General features: G+C 35.5%; 1 protein-coding gene across 1 annotated transcript; it reads left to right on the top strand.

Moving 5' to 3' along the window:
• Positions 1-211: 211 nt before the first annotated feature.
• Positions 212-22264, top strand: LOC121863510. The gene is made up of 8 exons (XM_042362188.1): positions 212-488; positions 7206-7308; positions 8306-8502; positions 9783-9941; positions 11212-11475; positions 13009-13137; positions 14693-17395; positions 18362-22264. The coding sequence occupies exons 1-7, from the start codon at positions 483-485 to the stop codon at positions 14906-14908; spliced, it is 1074 nt and encodes a 357-aa protein (XP_042218122.1). The 5' UTR covers positions 212-482; the 3' UTR covers positions 14909-17395; positions 18362-22264.
• Positions 22265-22414: the final 150 nt, after the last annotated feature.

Genomic DNA, 22414 nt, shown 5'->3' with positions numbered 1-22414 from the left:
AACACGAGAATTTTTCCATGATTTGCACTTAAATCATTTGAAAATAAATAAAATCTAAGTTGTAGATAATTTATTGGCTCAAATGTCGCTCTGGCAATTTTGTTTGATCTAACGTCAGGACCATGTTCAAGCTTCCAACGGGAGACAAGTTAAAGTCTTCACTCCATATTAAAGGGCCTGTGGGAAGACAGATTTGTGTTTATCTATATCAGTTGTTATAAGAAGATATGAGTTTGAGAACTTGATATATTTAAACTTTTTAATTCCAGAACTTTGAATGAGGAAATGTAGAGTAGTTAAAAAATGGTGTTTGTCAGTATCTACTGGGACCGTGGGACGAGTACAGTATGTGAAACTGAAATTGTCTGAAACCGTGAAACTTTCAACGCAGCCAGTCAGCCTCAGTCAGCTGTGTGTAACGGTGAGAGATACATCGAGTGAGGGGCTGCTGGCTCGCTAGGGAGTTTACGCACTCCGGAACCATGAAGGTATATTTATGTTTTTGTGTCCTATTCCTCCTCAACATGTTGCAGGTGGAGGCTAGAATGTTCTGGTCCATTTAAAATTCATGAATTGTTATGAGTCTATTTTTTTTATAACCCCACTTTAGTCTCATTATTTCAGTAATGAAGTGTAAAATTTAACTTTATTACATGTCACCATTTCTTAATTCGTAAAAGATGATGTTAAGCTGTGGTTAGATACGAGTGAAAACTCGTAATGATTAATGAATTACAAGGAAACTTTCGAGAGGAGTGTGTGGTTGGCATATGGTACTACAAGGCGACATGGACATTAAACATACCTTTTATGTCTAACACCCTACAGTATATATGCATATATTTACGTAGTAATGTACGCTTGAGTTGGTTCTGTGGTGGGCTGCAGCAGAGCACTCCTGGTTGGGTGCACCTCATACTGTATTAAGGAATAAATGCTGATAATAATTTGGTCACGCATTCAATTTTATTTTTTATCATTTCACATTCCTGACAGAAAGCCACATGAGTTAACCATTTAGCCAAATAATTAATTTAGCCTAAATTTAATAAAGTTTGGTGTTTTATTAAATCTAACTGTATTTTGACTAATAACATACATTAGGTGGCTAATATTGACAACTAACCCATCGAAGCATTATTTGTTTTGTTGTTTACATTCTTACTCTATTTTCATCAGTGAGTTCTGATATAATAATAAATTCTTTGGAAAATGATTAATTTGGTAGATAAATAGGTGCCTAGGCTCTCAGTAGCAACACTACTTCATCTTGTGCAGTGATAAATAGGTAAGGCTGGGTCTGATCGATGCCTACGGCTATGCTCAGGAGACTCGCGGTACGTTTATGAGCCACTCGGTCCAGGTGGCTGCTGTCATCCACAAAAAAAAGAAGTCAAATTACACCATATCAGAGCAAATTCTTTCTGTTTAATATGCTGGGGAGTCTTGAGGGTGGAACCTCACGGCTAGAAAGTTAGGTTACGTAGGTTTCTTTGGTTAGGTCTTTTAACAACGCTTCTGCCGCTTGTTTTCTTATCAATTAAAGTTAGGTTAGGTTTAATGTAGAAATAATCACTTTGACACATTTACCAAAACTATAATGATGTCCACTATAAAACACAGTGAAATCACAGCATTTTTTGAATAATTTTCTTTGAAAAATTGGCGGCAGGTCATTTGTCACTAATTACCCAATCATAAATTGCTTGTAATGGGCAGGGCATGAAAGATGAGGGAAATTACAGGGTAAAGCATAGCAAAAAACTGATTATATGGCAATAATTTCATGTTTATGTGCTGTATAGACCAAGAAATAAGGATTTTACTGTAAATATTGACAGTATTTATTCCGTGGCGTCACATATTTATGTCTCGTAAACCGTAAATTTGTGATTCCAGTCTTTGTAAACATTAAAAGTAACGACAGCTCCAGGTATGGACACTCGACTGAGTAGTGCCCTTTAAGATGTTTATACAACTCAATTAGGTCTCCCCTTGCCCACCTGTAGTACAGTATAAGCTAGGCAGTTACAGGCACTCTAATCTCTCTGGGTAACTGAGGTGTCGAAGTGCAGGCACCAGTCTGTTGGCCCTCCTTTGGAAATTTTCAATCAACTGACAGGCCTAGCACATCTTTGGGACCAGACTGGGTGACAGTACACCAGGTGGGGAAGCACCTCGCTTTTGAAGATCGTTAGGAGGGTTGGACCGTCTAGATATCTGAATGCCCTTCTTATAAGACCTAATAATTTTGTTGCTTGATTCACCTTCTTCTCACAATGACCCGAGAACTTCAGTTCATTGTCAACATACACACCTAGGTCCTTTTCGCATTCAGTCTCTATTGATGCAGTTTCTTCGTCCCATTGGGACATAAGATATGCCTCCTTACCATTGGTGCATCCCAGGTGCATCCTCGTACACTTCGTGACATTGAATTTAGCAGCCATTTCTTCAGTAGTACATGTACTGTACTGTACTGTACTTGCTAGGAAGTGTTAGTCAACAGATCAAGCACCAGAAATGACATTATTGTACTTTTATATTATTGTTTGTAACAATAAATACCCCAAAAACTTAAAATAAGAATATTAGAATGTAACTGAATATGTCTGGCAGGTTAATCCAGTGAAGTTAGCTCTAAGTTTTTTACTTGTGGCTTCATTAACTCGAGGCTGTGACTCTTAGTTGGGCAACCATATCTTTGCTCCAGGTATGTATACCGGTAGTCAAAATAAAAATCTCCATCCAGCATATGTTTGTTTATAACACATAGGTGATGCTCTTTCCACCAATGTGTGGTGTGGTCGTCTCTTTGTGACTAGACTGCAGGTTAACTGTTGGAAAGAGTGCCGTCTGTGTTATGAACAGACTTGCAATGCTGGCAGGGGATTTTCAGTAAGCCTTTGAATTGGACCCTACATATGGTGGAGTAATGTCCTTTGAGATGGTTATGAACTTATATTAACCTATATAATATGGCTGGTTTTAGTTTAAAGTGTATCCTCATTGTGTCACTTTGGACACATAACATGTATATGTTCCATGTGTCACACACACACACACACACATTGAATTTATTTAATTCCTCCTTGCAGCTGAAGATGGTCTAATCTCTCTTGTTACATGACTTTGTGTAGCGTCCAAGTTTTGGTACATTTATGATAAGATAAATTTGGTGTAGGTGTATGAAAAGTGTTGTGTTAATATAATGCTGTGAGTAGGGCACTTCATCGTTCCTTTAAATTAAATAAAAAACAACACTGCAAAGCTTATCTTAGTTTACTAGGAATGAATCTGACTTTATTAATTTGGTCCTACTGATATACTAATTAAGGAATAATTTGTTGTCATTCCCAGGAGCAGCAGATTACCGTAGCTCATGCAACATATACTGTACATACACTAGCTGCTGTCAACATGGTAGAGTTACTTTGATAACCTACTCACATCATAGTTAAACTAGAGAAAAACGGAACACTAAATTTTGGGGTACAGAGTACTCTACTTGTATGTACAGTATACTGAATTCATATCATCAAGCAAGAAAACATTTTATTTCTATGGAAAGCTTATGTACTGTACATTATTACCATAGTTTCAGGGGTGGATCCAGGAATATCAAAATGGGTGGTCAGTATCATGGGCATTTTGAAGCCATGTGTACTTGATATTAGGAGATATTGAGGTCAATGGAAATTGCTTTTCACTTTACAAAAATGCCTGAAAAAGTATTGGAATTATCTGATGAAAGGGGGAGGGGTGTCCTGGACCCCCAGGAACCCCCCCCCCCCTGGATCTGCCTCAGAGTTTAAAAGGGTAACCATCATGAAATTTTGGTAGTGTACAGTGGTAGCATAGTTTCCTCTCACTTGTCCTGGGATGGATCTCGTGTTTGGATGTGAGAAGGATGTTATTTAGTGTGACATCCATACTTTACAGGATTTCTCTGGGTATTGTATTAATACTAGACAATGAAGGTCCTAACAGAGAACAGACTGATTGGCTAGTAAGCTGAAAAGTGGTGAAAATAATAAATTCATATACTGTACTGTACTGTACAGTAATTGACTCATTTAGGTTGATGACCCCGGTTGTTGCATTATATCCGGCAGGACAATTCCCACAGGCATTGTATTTTGACCTTTCCTGCCTGTTTTTGAATGATTATGTATGAATAATTGGATCCTTAGCCAGCTTGGTATATTTGAGGTAAAGGTGGCCATATACAGGTTCTGTACAGTATTATGAAATAATAAACAAGTATTGTACAATAGCTAAAGTGAGTATATAATTATCTGTCATTAGAATTAGCTCAGAAATAGGCACCCTTTCACTTCATTGTATCAACTTCTGCTGTTCATTATCCAGGCAGTGAATTATGTCTTATCATACTGCCTCTTGATATCATAAATTGTTGTTTCCAACACCATACTGTTCAGCAGGTTTGAGGAAAAATGCTTTTCTAGTTTAGTACTTCAGCTTTTTCCGTGATGTCAAGAGTAATGTGGTTCATCTTCACACACTTCCAAAAACATTATTACTTGGTTATTTCTTGGAAGCCATTGTTAAAGTAGAATTTCTGAATTTAAGAAAGTTTACAGTCACGGTCACTGCAAACAATATAATGCAGTAGGGCATGTACCAATATTGGGACACTTATGGGTAGCTGTGTTAGCACCTCTTGATGGTATGAATAAAAAAACACTTCATGGTTTTCATTCTTGTAACAAAGCATAGGAAAAGAATTCTTATCTTGAAGTAATCATAAATTAATGGTTTATGTAATTAAGGTTAAAACCATTCACTTGGGGTGATAAATTGTGTTGTTACCCTAGCTATTTTCATCCTTAATTTGTTAAATTTCTCATACCTGTACTGCACTGTACAGTGAGATTAAAATGATGAAAGTACAGTATAATTGACATTCTGCAGTGGAAATGAAAGGGTTTGTTGATTTTTTGTTCCATAAAAGGTAAGTTGAAAGCTAGCAGCTGTGTATTTAATGTGTGCGTGTGCGTTATCAGGTGTCCTGCTGTGGTAGCTGAAAAGCCCACTCACCACCTGTGGCTTTCACACTTGGCCGGTCAATATTGATACAAGCCATTAATGGGACTTGCCCAGCAGGATGGAATGAGGGGGAAAAGAGGAGAGGAGGTGTGGAATAGTTGAAGGGGGGGGGGTGATGACCGTAGGAGAAGATGGAAGGAAATAAGAGAAGGAGAAGAGGGAACATGGTGAAAGAAATAGAATTTTGATTGAAAAGTGTTAGGACAAGGTTAAATTTTTATCTACTTTATCTAGATTGAAGGAAACGTTGGGTTTAGATGCCAGATAGATAGTGTCAGAATAAAAGGGAGGAGAGGGAAAAGCATTGGAAAAGTGCATGAATGACTTGAGGAGGAGGACGACAAGAGGAAGCAAAGGATATTATGTTTGTATGATTATAGTGATAAAAAAGGGAAATAACAGTAATACACTAATTGAGTATGAAAGGGGGAATTATAGAGAAAAGGGTACAAATCTCACTAGGGGAGCAAGTTAATGAACAACCTAAGAATAAAGAAGGAAAATGTTTAGGAACAGTGCTGTATGGGGGAATAATCTAGGTAAAAGCTGTCAGTACAGAAAAGTTGTTAGAGCTATAGTACCTTCAATGGAGTAAAAGGTGTGAACTATTGGAACAACCTGCTACAGAATATTGTGACAGCACCAAGTGAGAACTTATATATAATTCCAGACTTGACCAACACTGACACGTGTTCTGGTACAGGCAATTCCCAATTTACTAAAACTTAATAACTTGCAAAGTTATTAAGTCTAGAGTACAAAGAAGCATACCATTCTCCTTCTCTCATCTTATAACTTACTCCTCAAATACACTTGGGATAAATAGGCTCATTATCAGGAGTCACTCGGCCAGTTTCCGTACCTGTACCTGATTGTCAAATTTCTTCCCATTTACTCTAATGTAATATGTGACATGAAATAAAAGGAAATTACTCAGTATAGTATTCATTAATTTCATATGTTAATTTGGAAGTGAACAAAAGTTTGAAGGTGTGGGTATTGCTGACACTGCATGAGAGAGTACGAGTGTAGTGTCAATTAATCAACGACAGTGTTCATGTCATGTAAATAAAGCAGAGGGAATTTAGGATGGTATAATATTTTTTTAATGGCATCAAAAATGCACCCCCCATTTTAGCAAGGAATATTTAGGAAAAAAAAATTGTGTGTATTTTCCTCCCGTAGCCATAGCTTTCCTCAAATAAGATATACCAGTAAATGTGAGGAATAAATAAAAATAATACTGTACTGCATTGCCATTTACCTGCTGGACAACAAAATTTTTCAATCGTTTCACTACATACGCGAGACAGCTCAGAACAGCTGAGACCCCTCCCTCACTCCCTCCTCCTCTTAACACATGAAGATAGTTTATTCCCTTGATGTTTTAGATCTTATGATTATTATTATTTATTTATTTTATTTATTTTTTTTTGCACAATCTGTATGTCAGATTGAGTGGGCATGTAACATAGTAAAAAAATGAAGAAATCAATGTACTGTATGTACAGTATTACTGTATACGTATTTATTATAGATGTCGGCTTAGCATTTCATCTGATTTCTCTTATGTACAGGTATAAAATTATTACTGCACTGTACTGCACATACCAATACTGTATTTCACTATGTTTATTACTGCCTTATAATCATTTTGTACACCAAAACTGTTGTTGAAAATATGTTTTGTGATGCTCATAGCTACAATCACCTTTGTATAGTAACAACACTCCTGTTAAGTGTTACTAAATGCTTGATTATGCAGACTTTTTGCTTTTTATAAAAAGGTAAGGAGTTAGATAATATACTTTAGTAACACTGTTATTGGTTATTCTTTCATTCTTATAACAGTTGTTCCTTTCTTATGGCAGTGCTGTCACATCCATCCTTGCAGTTTAAGACATGGTGCTACAATATTATATGTTTACAATAAAATTCTGAAAAGTTGGTTCTATAATGTAATAGTCTTCTTGTGTGAAAGTAGTCTTGTGAATTGTAGGTGTAGTCTAGAGAGGTAATTTTCTTCTGGAGTTTTTTTTTGTATCTTATGAATATACAATACAGTATACTGTATTGTCATCATCATTTGTGTATGTACAGTACAGTATAATGTAATGTTGCACGTCAAATTGCAGATGTTGATGGTATCCTGGGTCACCGTGGCTGTGCTACTCACTAGCATGGGTGATGCACGGCTTGTGTTTCCTCCAGGGTCTGACATGGGCTATATTGTTCCAGGTTAGTTAAAAAAAATTGTAATGTGTTCCAGTCTCATATAGAATTTGTGAATTGAAATGCTCGGAAGCTCTTGATGTGACACGATATTGACTCTCGAGACTTAAACAGATAAATTAGGCGTCAAATTGTTTCTTATTTTATATGCCGTAAAGAGCTAATTCTTCCAAAAGTCTGGGAAAAATTAAATATCATATAAAGGCTGCCATATGGGGGCATTCAGAGTCCTCAGATATCTCTCATTTATTCCGCTTAGGGTGATGATTTAACCCAAATACAGTATGTAAACCAGTCGACCCCATCACACCTTTGGTCCAAAACAGAGAGATCAGGTGTGAGCTGCTTCATGTTATACAGTACTGTACAGTACTTACTAACATAAACACTGATGAAAATACAGTATTACATTGTTTAACTTTCTTTACAAACAAGTCTTTTGAAAGCCATTTACCCCCCAAAAATTAAAAATAAACTTCTTAACAATAAAAGGTTACCATTAAACAGTTCATAATACTTTACAAGTATATAATAAACAAAAATTGGTGTTTGGACCATAGTTATAATTTTAACATACAGTAGTTATCTTGCTTCCTGTGTGTATGAGAGTGTAAAGAACATAAAAATTGTCCACAAATTTATTTTGTCCTGTTAGTCATTGTTAGGCTATTTAATGTCTTACGGGTCATGAAAAGTTTTCATAATAAGATTTTAGTAGATTTTCAAGAAACATTAGATGATGATGATGATGATGTATATTCTCATAAATAAGACATACAGTACTAATAATGAACAGTCTTTCAGCAATCATTTTCCTTGGTGAACATATACTCTACTGTGTAGAATCTAAAATGCACAATAGTTAAGTTGTTTACCTGAACAGTTCAACATTAAGCCATTCATAGTACAGTATCAAACTCTGTTGTGACTGGTAAATTATATAATGCATTATCTTGTTATTTTCCATTGCATGCCTTTTCTTATAGAAATGTTATATTTTCAGATGATATAGGACCACAGAAGTTTGAAGATGACACAAATTCGCTTAATGACATTGTTCAGGAATACGACCAGCCTTTACTGCAGAGACATGAACGAGAGGTATTTGATGAAGTAGAATCTGCACTTTTGAGAACTGTTGAAGAACGTGAGAGACTGGAGGAGAGAGAGAGTGTTGATGATGAGGAGGAAACAGTAAAGGTTAGTAAGGTTCATGTTGACAGACAAGAAATGTAAGAAAATTTTATCACAGTACTTTTATCCCTCAACTGCCAAACTTGCCAGCACTGAGTGGTTGGTCTTGTGTCATTTTCTTGAAGAATTTTAAAGACACTTGCAGGTTTGAAAGATTTACAATAGAGTTGTTCCAGCTGGTTTGTCTGTTATCTTTGCAAAACAGGAAACAAGAACGTAAGAAATGGTAGATGTTTCTCAAGTAATCACAAGTGAGAAAAAAAAAGAATAGCACAGTGAGGGAGGGAAACAAATTTGAGTAAATCTACATCACTTCATTATCTATGTGTTTTCTAAATGAATTTTTGCAAAAATAATACTGTGCAGGTATACCTCTTGATATGAATGGGTTAGATTCCAAAAATTAATTTGTTATTAGGTGAATTTTCGTATCTTGAATCGAAAAACATAAGGAATAATAGGGTTCGGCTCCCCAATGACAAAACTATTCCAATATCATACCTCAAAAACATGAAATCAGTTGACAAACAAGAAAAAACCCTTCCTAAGTATTGAAAGGTAGTCCACAACTACTGTAATTTACTACCTAAGACATTAAAAACACTAATAAAATACTACAGTATCTAGATTAAAATATGCATCTAAAACTATTATGGAAAAGCTAAATCAAAGTTATAGATATAAGAAATAATTACACAATGAAAACTAGGCTTACCCATAATATAATCTAACTTAGCCCCACTTAGCATGAAAGTAATTTGTTCACCTAGCATAACCTAATTCATCATGAAGAAACATTGTTATTGTTGGCTATTATAATCAGAAAACAAAGTTACCTATTTTTGCAATTATTAAGCTTTACAGATGAATGTACAGTAACACATCAAAAACCCATAGAAAATATTTTACACTGATAGTGGAAGTAATGCATTCCATGGCTCACGCATCCCACCAGTCTCGATTGCGCCTACTTGGCAAGTCCGTAACCATTGTGACTTCTTACATCAGACCCAGCCAGGATGATAGTCTAGCCAGTTATGATCAAATACGAAAGAAAGGGGGCGTGGCGATTTGTCATTTCCATAATGAACAGATTATAGTTTTGATGTGGCCAATTATAGAATTGTCATCAATTTTAGTACATCCATGGGTGCCTTGAGGTAAGATTCAATGTGAACAGCCATCAGCTCACCAATTCATGGGGAAGTACTGTACACATTTTGCTTTACACGTTTCTAAATTAACCGTTTTGTATATACAAGTTGTCATAATTTTATATTTTCCAGGTGGAACCCATTGGTGACTGGCATGGTAAATGGTTCCCCCGTGCTCCTAAAGGGCTCTCAGAAGAAATGGTTATTCCAGCTGATGTTCCAGACAGCTTGAAGGATGATAAACATGGAATTAAAATGGGAGCCCCACACACGAGTTGTGATAATGGCAGGGTATGTCATTACCCTTTCCTGTGCTAACAATTTAAAATAAATGCAGATTTGATGCTTATTTCAAGGGTTTTGAAAAAAAAAAATTGAGTACCTGTAATTATCTCTGACTGAAAAAGTTGGTGGACTTTGTCATGATAACTGTTTCATTAGACAGGGTGTTTCCATGTATAGTATAACCTCTCAAGTTCGTATACCCTTGAGACTAACAGTGTGGTGAACTAAACAGTTTTATGATTTATATAATAAATGTGGGTACAATGGACCTTGGAAACATGAACTCAGAATATCAGGTGATTACAACACTTATGTATGGACCCAAACTGACCATGATGTAAATTATTACTTTCCTAAAACACTTTACTACAAGCAACATACCAGTGACCCTACGAGTCCACAGCAGGCATATGTTGTATTAAACTAAAACATAGTACAGTATACAGTACTGTACAATACTGTAATTGTATAGTTTGTACTTGCCAACCAAAGAGCAGGACTATTTAAGAGAGGCAGTGGAGACATTGATTGTACCTAATCAGCCTATTAAGAAAATTCAGTAAATTATCATCAGTGATAATTTGTTATAAAATTTTTATTTTTTATTTATTGGGATATTAAAGTTTATTGAGCAGGTTGCAGCCATAAATAAATACTAACAAATGTGTGAAAGTTATGATTTATGTTTTTAATTCTTCTTCTGTGTGCTTTACAAGTTAAAATGTCTATCAGGTCACTGGAATTTTAGTCAAACCCGTTAGTTTTCATTCTCCAATCCTTTTAGTAGCTAGTAAAACTAGGTTTCATTTCCGGGGCTTTAATTCAGTTGTCGCCATTTTCCAAAATGATCAAATTTTGCAACACATACATCATGTGTCTGGGTCTGCTGCTCACAGACGGGATATTGTAGTGACGAAATATATGTTTTTGAAAAGATAAATATCTTGTATGAAGTAGCTACAATATACACTACTGTACACTACCCAAGTGCTCATGCATGACAGATCTGGCATAAGGAAATTATTATTATCTTGTCTCAATTCTGTTGGTGAGGGACAAGGAGATACATACTGTATTTACCCCCAAAAATATACAAATTACAGACTTACAAAATTAGTTGATTTTCACAATACTATTCAGTGTTTAATTTTTGTTAGCTACTATACTTAATCTGTTCTTTCCAGACTCATTTGAAAGTGGACTGGGATTTATTCAGTCAAATATACAAAATCAAAATTTAATTTGAATACTTGTGCAGTAATAATTTTTTTCACAGCTGCATTTGGAAGTGGACTGGGATTCCTCTCCCGTCAACTACACCTGCTTTGATCACAAGAAACATCACATAAGAGTTGAAGATCTGCCATCAGTGGAGAGAAAGGAACAAGTGCCCTGGAATTACATATCTAAACATGTGTGTATGAATAATGTAATCAAATACAACAGAACACTGCCAACATTTGGACCACATCGCCCCATTTGGCCTGTTTTTGGAGAATATAAATTTGTACCAATCCAGAGATGGCTTCACAGTATTGAGGTATGTATGGAGTTTTTCATTAAGAGTACAGTAAATGGAGGTGTGATGATATAACATAATGTTAGTCTGTGAAGATAAGTAATTATTATGATTTAATTTAGGAGGAATAAAATACGAAGTGGGTAAAAAGCAACGGCAGTATTTCATAACCCATGAACCGATGCAAGTACTGAGGAAGGTAAGAGATAGAGTAGGGAAAGAGTCGGAGTTGTAAATATATTAAATACTCTGCAAAAGAAGTATTTTTAAAGGGAATTATAACTGAAATAAAGTTTGTTGAATAATTTGAAATGTAGGAGCTTGGCAAGGAAATATGTAGACAAGAAAAACTGAATTGCCACAAGACTTATTTTTACAAAAGTTTTATAGAAATCTGAAGTCAGTAAAGTATTTAGGAAGGGGTTTAATACAGGGCATTTTTTTTAAATTTTCACCAGGGAAACTTTTTGGAACTTGGTAACACTTGCTCTTGAGGCTCAACCAGTCCTTCAGATGAATACAGCTCTAATAACTCTGAAATCACAGAAATATACACAATTAATATGCAAATAAGCAGCCAATGTTATCACATTCCCCACCTAAGTTCACAGTCTTTGTTAGATTGAAATACACAGAGTTCCGTCTCTCATGATTCATACCGTTGTTGGACTAGTGTATTACTAACCTCGCTATGTGCTTAAAGACCTTCATTGTTGAAGCACAGTAATACCATTATAACAACAGCAGCTTGAGAATTTGATGATGGATGAGCAAGTGCCATTTGTTATTAGTATTAACCTTTCATTATTTACTCACTGATAAATTAGGATGTGATTTGGATGTTTAACTGGATCTGATATAAAAAGGATAAAATTTCACAATGAGACATCAATTCAAACTTATTGTAAGGAAAATTCTTCATAAATTCTACAAAAGGGTCAGTTATGGGTTAAAAGGATAAAGGTTTTTAAGTTTATCAATTACAAAGACATGTTGGGTTCATGTCCTAGGTACTGAGGTGAAGTATTATTTATCAGGATCAACTTTCTAGAAATTGAATTTAATTAGAAGCACTAACACTCTTAACTTATACTTTTTATTAATGTAGAGGGGAATTATTATAAAAAATATACAGTGATATCCTCGCTAGCCGGAACAATTGGTGCTGAGCACTTCCGGGAATGAGATTTCCGGGTAACGAGACCACTCTCAAAACCGGAAAAAAACCCATTCCCGGAATTTTCCGGGTAACGGAAAAATGTTCTCGAAAGTTTCAGAAAATGAACCTGATTTTCATCTCTCAAACTCGGAAAAACTCCCCCATCCCCGGAATTTTCCAGGTATCGGGAAAATTTTCTCAGATTTTTCTGGAAAATTGTTCCCAAAGCCTGAATTTTCTGGAAAATTCAGGCTTTGGGAACAATTTTACGAAAAATTTCAATTCCGGTTATCGGAGAGTTCCGGGTTTGAGGGATTCCGGCTAACGGAGATATTACTGTATAGGTATACTGTATCACTAAATTCTAGATGAGAAAGGTGGTGTGTTTCTTGCAGCATGGAGGAGTAGTCATGCTGTATGATCCATGTACTGAACCTTTGCTGGTTGATCGACTTCGCAAATTGCTGACTGGATGCTTTCGCAAGCACATCATCACTCCTTACACTCTTTTAACACGAGAACGGGTAAGTACAGTATATCTTGTATAGAAACAGTAGTAAAGACATATTAAGATACAGGAGAAGCTCTATAATTTGGTGATTTTTAGAAATTCTGAACTTTTAATTTTATATAAGCCAAAATCCCATAAAAGAAACCCTTTTTTAAATGTAAAAAATAAGGAGGCATTCCATTACCTATACTAAACTGTCCCAGACACAGTTTTACCTCTAAATTATGACACTCAAACGATAATCACATAATAAAACAAAATAATAATCTTAAATTAATACAGTAAAAGACTCCAGTTCATTGACGAACAATACATCTGATCCTTCGCTAAAAAAAAAATATAAGTTATGTCAACTCATATCTACAAACTAAAGGTATGGGACCAAATGTCTGACATGCTTGGAACATGGGGCTATTGGATAAGTGTTTTCTGGAATTAGGAGAGCCAGGCCTAAAATGTATTACAGACAGTATATTGTACAGTAAACTTATCTGTAAATATTGTTTGATGATACTATGTACCATGCTCCTTCTCTTATGATGTAGCTTCAACTGTATATTGTAGCATTAAAACATAAGATTGTAGGCATACAGTACAGTATACTATACTGGTAAACAGCAATAACTGAAGCATATTAATGTCAGTACAGTTATAAAAAGAGCAAAGAAGATACATGTTAGTGGACCAGTACACACTGTCACAGTCTCAGGAACGCTGGCTGCTTCAACACTTGCCTTAGCAACACAGCCCAGCTGGGGCGATGCCTATCTCTAGCATTGTTGCTTCGTGCTGTGTACACTCTGACCTGGTGTGATTAAAGTGGCATTAGATAAAACAAAAACAGTCAAAATTAAATTTTAGGGAGCTGATGGCAATATTGTACATCTTTACTTGCCAGGCAGATTTTGAAGATTTATTTTTGGTTCATTTTGAAAAGCAGAATCAAAGAAACAAAAATTATAATTTATATATTTTTTTGATAGACCATCAATCATTTCTTGGATAGGTAGACAAGATTTAAACATAAATTACATTTAAATAATATTTTGTATAACATCACCAGCCTCAATCACATTGGCTTATCATCAGTGTCTTTATAATTCATAATCCACAGAACTACTGTGGGCTTAGACATGCCTCTCTCCTTAAGAATTTCACATTTGATGTAAGGTGTATACTGTATATTGAAAAGCTGAGATATGTTAAGACTGGGAATGGAACTCCATATTCACTACAGGCACAATTAATTTACAATACAGTCTCAAAGATTAAGTGGGTCTTATATGTCATCATTGCAGATTTTTGTTTTCTTTTTATTTCAAATTCAAATCATGAGGAAGGGGTACAAGGATTTCACTGAAATCTGATACATTGCTTGTTTAAAGGATGCCATGAAAGGAATTTGTACAAAAATCATGTCATTTCATTGTAACTAGCGGTAGATTAACTGGATGGCATAACCTTTTCCTTGGTAAATACACACCCACACATGCAGAAAATTTTTTGTATTTTTGTGGTCACATATGTCTGTTTAACTGTTTTAATGTTATGTTTATTTTTGTTATCAGCCATTAGCCTTGTTAGCCTGGGGTCATACTTTAGAGATGGCCACTGTAAATGACGAAGAAGTGAAGGAATTCATCAAGAAGCGAGCACTCCATGGACCCGAGGGACACCTGGCCAAACATGGAAGTTATAAGACATTGCTTATCAAAAAAGCTCAATATCCTCCAGGATCTAATGATAAGGACTCCAACATTTGTCCTGAACCTCCTCAAGCCTAAAGATTAGTTATCACCCATACTTGAGTATATCCTCGTTTGATCAGTTTAAATTAGTTTAGATTAAATTTTATTATACAGTATTGTATTATTCTGTATAAAATGATTTATTTTATTAATTTTAACCCTTAAAGTACAGTATAATTACTGCAGGTGTAGCATTATGCTCATCAGAAAGGTTCTTCTAATTGTTGTGCTTTGAATTTTTTGCCCATTTTTTGAACAGTTAGGCATGACTGTGCAGGTCAGTAGCCAGCCTGGTAACTCTTGAGGTAAGAGTGGGTGCACATTTTGGAATATTAAACAAATACATTACATTATTGTAACGAGTAATTAATTTATTGATCAATCAATAGAATAATGCTGAAGATTAATTTAGTTAACCTCTAACGTAGTTGTGTTCTCTCACATAAAAAATACTTTGTACAATTAATTAATAACTGCTAAAAAATCATGCTCAATTAGATGGGCAGCTATTAGTAAGAACAATATTAAACCCAAAATATTCAGACATAAGATTAAAGTTTAAGTAGGCCAATAGAATGGAGAATAAAAGGTGCTGATATATATCCCAAGATAACCTCATAACATTGAGTATAGGGATAGTTTTCTACAGAACATGCATTTTGGCATAGCTAGAAGAGAGTTAGAACCATCAAATATTCTCATAGATTTTTTGACAATCTCCAATAATCTTTTATTTAAACAGTCATCCAAAACTTAAAAGTAATTGCCACAATCATACTGTATACAGGTATCCCCCGATCTGTAATGTCCCTATCTATGATATTTCACCTTAACGATGGTTTTCACTCCGTCTTAAAAGAGTTTTAGCCTCGGAGGCGACATGTGGTGATGACCAGACGTGTTCTTAATGATGTGATGAGTGTTGTTTAATTTTTTCTGCTGATAGTAGTACATACTGCTGTACATTTATTATTTTTGGTGATACAAGTGTGTCTGTCCGTCTGGTCAAGAATCTTTCCCATTGAACTCCCATGTTATAATGATACTGATTTACGATATTTCGACCTGCAATGGGTTTTGGGGAAAAATAACCCCATCGTACATAAGGGGATACCTGTACAGTATTTGCCCAGTCATGCAGTATTTTAAATCAGACTGCTTTAAACAGTTTAAACTTGGACTTATATTTTCCTTCTTTCTCTCAATTTTCTTCATGACAAGAGCAAATAGGGTCATCTGATTCTGTGGTCCTATTTTGTGCAGAGCAGCTCATGTATACTACATTTGGCATTAAGTGTATTTTACTTATTGGTTCTGTGGAATGGCTGAGATGTTGGAATTATGGACATAATGTTGTGCTTTATGCACATGGGTTGGGTTTCATTTTGATCCTGGCTAAATTGACTAATTTAGTGCTAGTGCTAATTGAAATTGCTGTTGGAGTAAAGTTGTTATTTGTTTAATTAGTGACAAATTACCAGTTAGGCAAATGATCATATTCATGTTTCTTTTATGATTTATTGGTAATTCAGACCCTTAATCCCTAGTCTCTTCAAATCCCCTTTAGGTACCGGTAGTCTGATCTTTTGAAACACAACTGCTATGTTAAGAAAAAACTAAAGTTGTTAATAAGTTTGTTGTACATGTTGAAATAATTATTGTACCTTACACATTATTTAAAGTGAAGTCATTTTCTCAGTTTAAAATTATTAGTTAAGAACTTGAAGATTATTGTCATTCTTATTAACACTCTTGAACATTTTGATGATGCCATTAGTGATTCATTAGAATGTTAGCTTTTCTCTTGAATAATAGTTCAGTAATATAGACAAATAAATTTAAAAGCAGCAAACTTTGGTGAAAAGGACAAATACTGGCATCCTTAAATCTTTGGCATCTCTTTTCTCTTATACCAAAGAATACTCTTAGTATATTAGTCATCGTTATCAGACCTACCATTAGGAGGTTCATACACTAGTGTTGGCAATAGTGTCAGAACCACCAGTATGACGCATAATATGACTGAACTTTATCCGAATCACCAGTATCAGGCAGTGTTGGTGTCAGTATCAGAATCACCAGTATCAGGCACAGTTGACTTGGCTTTTACAACAAAAAGAGCTACAAAAGTTATGTTGAGTAGGTTTATCTTAACAAAACTAAACACATGAATGCAGGTATGGGGAATAAGATGTCTGAATAGCTTGGGGTAATAGGTGGAGGGATCATTCTCAGTAGCTTTGGTGTACTGCTGTAAATTATTATACTTGAATCTCACAATATACCTCAGTAATATGGGACTAATTGGAGGGAAGACTGGTCCATAAAGCCAAAGGTCCGTTATATCCTGATCCAGAATAATAATGGACTCGGTTCATTATATTCTAACATAATCTGAAGTGACCATTTGGGTTACTTTTCACCACCAGCACTCGCCAACACCACCACACATACAGTATATATAAATATATATTTGGCAGGTCTCTTCAGAGGTGACAGTTACCAGAATGGCAGCAGTCTTGGGTAAGTTACCATTTTTTTCCTTAAATATCAAAGTACAATCTACAAAGTTTATGGCCCTTGGCTGTTTACAGTAATATGAAGTAAAAATCTTGAAGGTTAGATATTTATTTAGAGTAAAATGGGAGTTAAATATTAGTTTTGAAGCAGAAATTGAGGGGGTGGTTTGTTTGTGATGAATGAATTTAAAGGTTACCTTATTTGAAAGTTAAAGATTCAAGATTATATATATGTTGGTTTTTCTTAGAATAAACCATCAATAATGGAGTTGTCCAAGAAATGGCCAGTAGTAATATTAAAGTGTATCCTTGTCGCCAATTAATAAGTAAATACATGTACTGTATAAGGATTTTAATTGCTTCACTATGGGGAGGCATCTTAATGTGGCAGATGATTTGGAACTTTAGTAACTACAGAAGGGGGGTTAATTATAATGTAGAATGTGATTGATCCATGATGCCAAGTGGATTTGATGGGTGGGAGAGAAATGCAGGGTTGAGCTGCTCCCTTTATTTTTCTAATGTTTTGGGTTACACAGAACCCATCTTCAGCAAGTGGAGGAAGTTCGGGACTTATGTACCCTGGGTGCACCTCACCTCTTACTCGTGTTGGAGCTTGACTGGCTGTCATTTACCTTACCTGACTACTGTATATCTTACTGCATGACGTCAATGCTAGGTCCGTTGCATGTGCTGGTCGAAGCGTGCTGCGGACCTAGCATTGACATCACGCAGTAAGGTAGTCAGGTTCGGTAAATGACAGCCAATCAGGCACCGACATGAGAAAGGTGAGGTGCACCCGGACCAGGGTTAGAGAAATAAAGGAAGTCAGCTCAACCGTGTGTTTTCCTCCCACCCATCAAATCCATAATGTAGAATCCTTGATCTAAGTAAAATCATTGGTCTCAAACAATTTGACAGGTATAAATATTTGTGTACTGTATAGAAATCTTTGTCTTTTCTATTTCAGGTTATAGCAGCAACTTGAGCACTGCAGAATTAGCTACACACTGAACATTGCTCATTTGTCCTTGTTAGCAAGTTGCTTTTTGAATGTCTGTCTGGAAATGTAAGATAATGATGGTGTTTTGAAGATGGGTGAAATTGACTTGCTAAGATACCCTTGGTAGTTGATATTGCTGTTTAGCAATGTTGTTATGCTAAGTGATTTGAATACTTAGACATTACATATTCAGATGAAATGCCAAGCATTCAAATCACTTAGCATAACAACATTGCTAAACAGCAATATCAACTACCAAGAGTATCTTAGCAAGTCAATTTCACCCATCTTCAAAACTCCATCATTATCTTACATTTCCAGACACATTCAAAAAGCAACTTGCTAACAAGGACAAATGAGCAATGTTCAGTGTGTAGCTAATTCTGCAATGCTCAAAGTTGCTGCCAGCTTCCAAGGTCCAAACCTGGTGGGTAGGCTGGAGCTCATCTCCAGAGAGGACACCTCAAAAATCTGGAAAAATTGGTAAAAAAGTTTTAAGTCCAAAAATTTCTGTATTTTGTCTTAGGAAATAATAAAGAAAGTTTGAGGAGGACATGTTCTTTTAATTTGATGACATTGTTTACTAAATACAAAGTGCTCGATAAGCTCCACTGTAATTTAGTAGAGCATGTGTAATTCCATCTTCTTTGTAAGACATTGTTTCTCTTGAGTAACAACTGTACATTTTTCTTCCTCATTCCAAATTGTTTCCTGTAGTATTCAAATCAAATAACTATGTACAGCATTTTTAAAGACATTCAATACCATGTAATTTGCTAGAGCACAATATAATTCCATTTTCTTTGTAAGGCATTGTTTCTCTGTATATCTTTCTTCCTCTTTCCAAAATGTTTCTTGTATTCCAATTAAATAACTATACAGTACAGCATTATCAAACACATACAATGTTAAATTATGGTAGAAGGGTTCTGTTGTACATCTGTAAGTTTTTATAACATGTTGAAGACTTTAGCTCCATTGGTCTTGCTGAGGCACAAGTAGGAAAGTGTTGCTGTACATCTTGTAAGTCTTCTAACAATATTGTTATGCCGAGGCATAATTTGGTATTATAATGTTTATAAACTAGGTGTTTTGATTGTTTTCTGTCCCAAGCAGCGGTTGTTTTGGCAAGTTTAGGGAGATTTATGTGTATTCCGTCATTTTTTTTTTTCATGATTTACTTCCTATTGTAAGCCTCGATCAGAGTAGAATGGCCTAGAACTTCCCAGACCTGTCCGAGTTGTTCTAGGATCATCTGACGAGACGTTTATAAACATCTGCTAGCGGGCTAGGAGTCAGTCAACTGTTTCTGCTCGCAGTGTAAAGCAGTGGCGGATCCAGACTGTCTTACATGATTTCGGAAGTCAGTCAGAATTTTGGAGAGTAAAAAGTATGAAATTGTTAAGCAGATAGGCATGTCTAAGCCCACAGTAGTTCTGTGGATTATGAATTATATGACACTGATGACAAGCCAATGCGATTGAGGCTGGTGATGTTATACAAAATAAATTATATTTTTTGGTTCTTTGATTCTGCTTTTCAAAATGAACCAAAAATAAGTCTTCAAAATCTGCCTGGCAAGTAAAGATGTACAATATTGCCATCAGCTCCCTAAAGTTTAATTTTGACTGTTTTTGTTTCATCTAACGCCACTTTAATCACACCAGGTCAGAGGGTACACAGCACGAAGCAGCAATGCTAGAGATAGGCATCGCCCCAGCTGGGCTGTGTTGCTAAGGCAAGTGTTGAAGCAGCCAGCGTTCCTGAGACTGTGACAGTGTGTACTGGTCCACTAACATGTATCTTCTTTGCTCTTTTTATAACTGTACTGACATTAATATGCTTCAGTTATTGCTGTTTACCAGTATAGTATACTATATGCCTACAATCTTATGTTTTAATGTTACAATATACAGTTGAAGCTACATCATAAGAGAAGGAGCATGGTACATAGTATCATCAAACAATATTTACAGAAAGTTTACTGTACAGTATACTGTCTGTAATACATTTTAGGCCTGGCTCTCCTAATTCCAGAAAAATGCTTATCCAATAGCCCCATGTTCCAAGCATGTCAGATATTTGGTCCCATACCTTTAGTTTGTAGATATGAGTAGACATAACATATTTTTTTTTATAGTGTAGGATCAGATGTATTGTTCGTCAATGAACTTGAGTCTTTTACTGTATTAATTTATGATTATTGTTTTGTTTTATTATGTGATTATTGTTTGAGTGTCATAATATAGAGGTAAAACTGTGTCTGGGGCAGTTCAGTATAGGTATTTTTTAAATTTCAATAAGTTTTTCTTTTATGGGATTTTGTCTTATGCAAAATTAAACATTCAGGATTTCTAAAAATCACCATATTATGGAGCTTCTACTGTGGTTCGGGCTGGGGCCACAGCGCCCCACTAAGTCATATCATTATTGCGTCTGCTGCTCCCTTGTTGGCTGTGCTGTTTGTATTTGTGTCACGTAATGTAGGAGGAGACAAGCTGCTGTATGTGCCCACCTGGTGTATGCTGCCTGCTATTGTCTGGGCAGTAAGCAACACTCACATGCCATCCTAGACCCATTGTAAAGTAGATCTCTCTAACCATCAGAGTGGCCACTGTGATTATACCTGTACCATAAAGGACTACAGCAGTGGCCACCAAGATTACTTTAAGTACTGTAGCCTTAAGATTATGTCCCTAACTCTAGAACCACTAGAGCAGCTCACGAGAATTATATCACGTAACTTGACAACCACTGCATTGGCCACTAACACAATTTTCCCCTAGTGTATGAACTGCTTGAGTAGTCACCAAGCCTGTGTAGGTGGCGAGGTGCTGATGTGAGAGGAGAAAGAAATATTCACTAATTTGGCCACAACCCAGCAGCTTCTCTAGGGCGTCCTGTGAGGCTGTTGTACCAGCTACTACTGTAGTTTTATTCCTTCCCTTGGTGTGTTGTTACAGAAGGTGAAGCAGGAACCTATGACCGGTAAATAGTTGTATGTTAAAGTTGATGCATATGTTAATGCACTCGTTACATATGCCTAGGCATGATGAATGTTATCTTTCTTAGATTACTATGTTTTTATTCTTTATTTAAGAGTTTTCTAAAAATTATTAACAATTTCTCAGCTATGGTATAAATCTTTATATTGTTTTTTTATGAATAAATTATATAATTTCAGTATTAACCTTAGATTGAATATATTTATTTAGTACTTTTAAATCTTTTCATCATATTTTTTTTTTGTACCCGGTATACTGTATATCTGAAATAGTCCAATAGACCACAAGTAATGTATGTACACTCGGTTCTTCAAATAAGAGCATTACTTGTTATTTAGTTTGTAGATATGTAGTACTGTACTCTAATACACTTCACTTTAATTTAATTAATGAAGTTAATCATAACCAAGTTATTTTTTCAATCAAAAATTTCATCAGTTTATTACTACTTGTCACAAAGAAGACTTGTAGAAGAATATCATAATACCTTCTTTAATGTCATCCATTTTCATCACAACAGTAACAGGTTTGAAAAAAATTTATATGTTTTTGACTGATGTGCATGACACAACCAGCCCCAAACACCTGAAGTGTCTGGGATATTGATGCAGCCTTAACAGGAGACAAAATTATCATGTGTTCTCAAGTTGGCGCATGGTCGCCTTGACCTGCCACTCAGACAAGCTGCAATAGCAACTTTTAGAATAATAGAATAAAAATTTGTCCTCCCCTGCCCACGAGTGTTAGTCAACGAGGAGTGCGGTGGACTTGCCTGAGAGCAGCTCGGATAGATCCCAGCAACATTAACATGGGTGTGTATGTACTCTTCCAGTTTTAAATTTGCATAATAAAATATCGACTCCTTTCTCGTTGTTTTGTGGATTCTTTTTAATTAAATTCCTATTCATATTTGTAGAGAAAAATATATGTAATTGTATTACTGTACAAGCAGATTACTGAAAGAAAATGAAAATGTTGTTAAAACTGTATACAGGTAGTACCGGTACTCGATTTA

This window comes from Homarus americanus, unplaced genomic scaffold, assembly GCF_018991925.1.
Source record: "Homarus americanus isolate GMGI-L3 unplaced genomic scaffold, GMGI_Hamer_2.0 scaffold41366, whole genome shotgun sequence".
Lineage (NCBI taxonomy): Eukaryota > Metazoa > Arthropoda > Malacostraca > Decapoda > Nephropidae > Homarus > Homarus americanus.
This window is presented reverse-complemented; position numbering and strand designations above follow the sequence as displayed.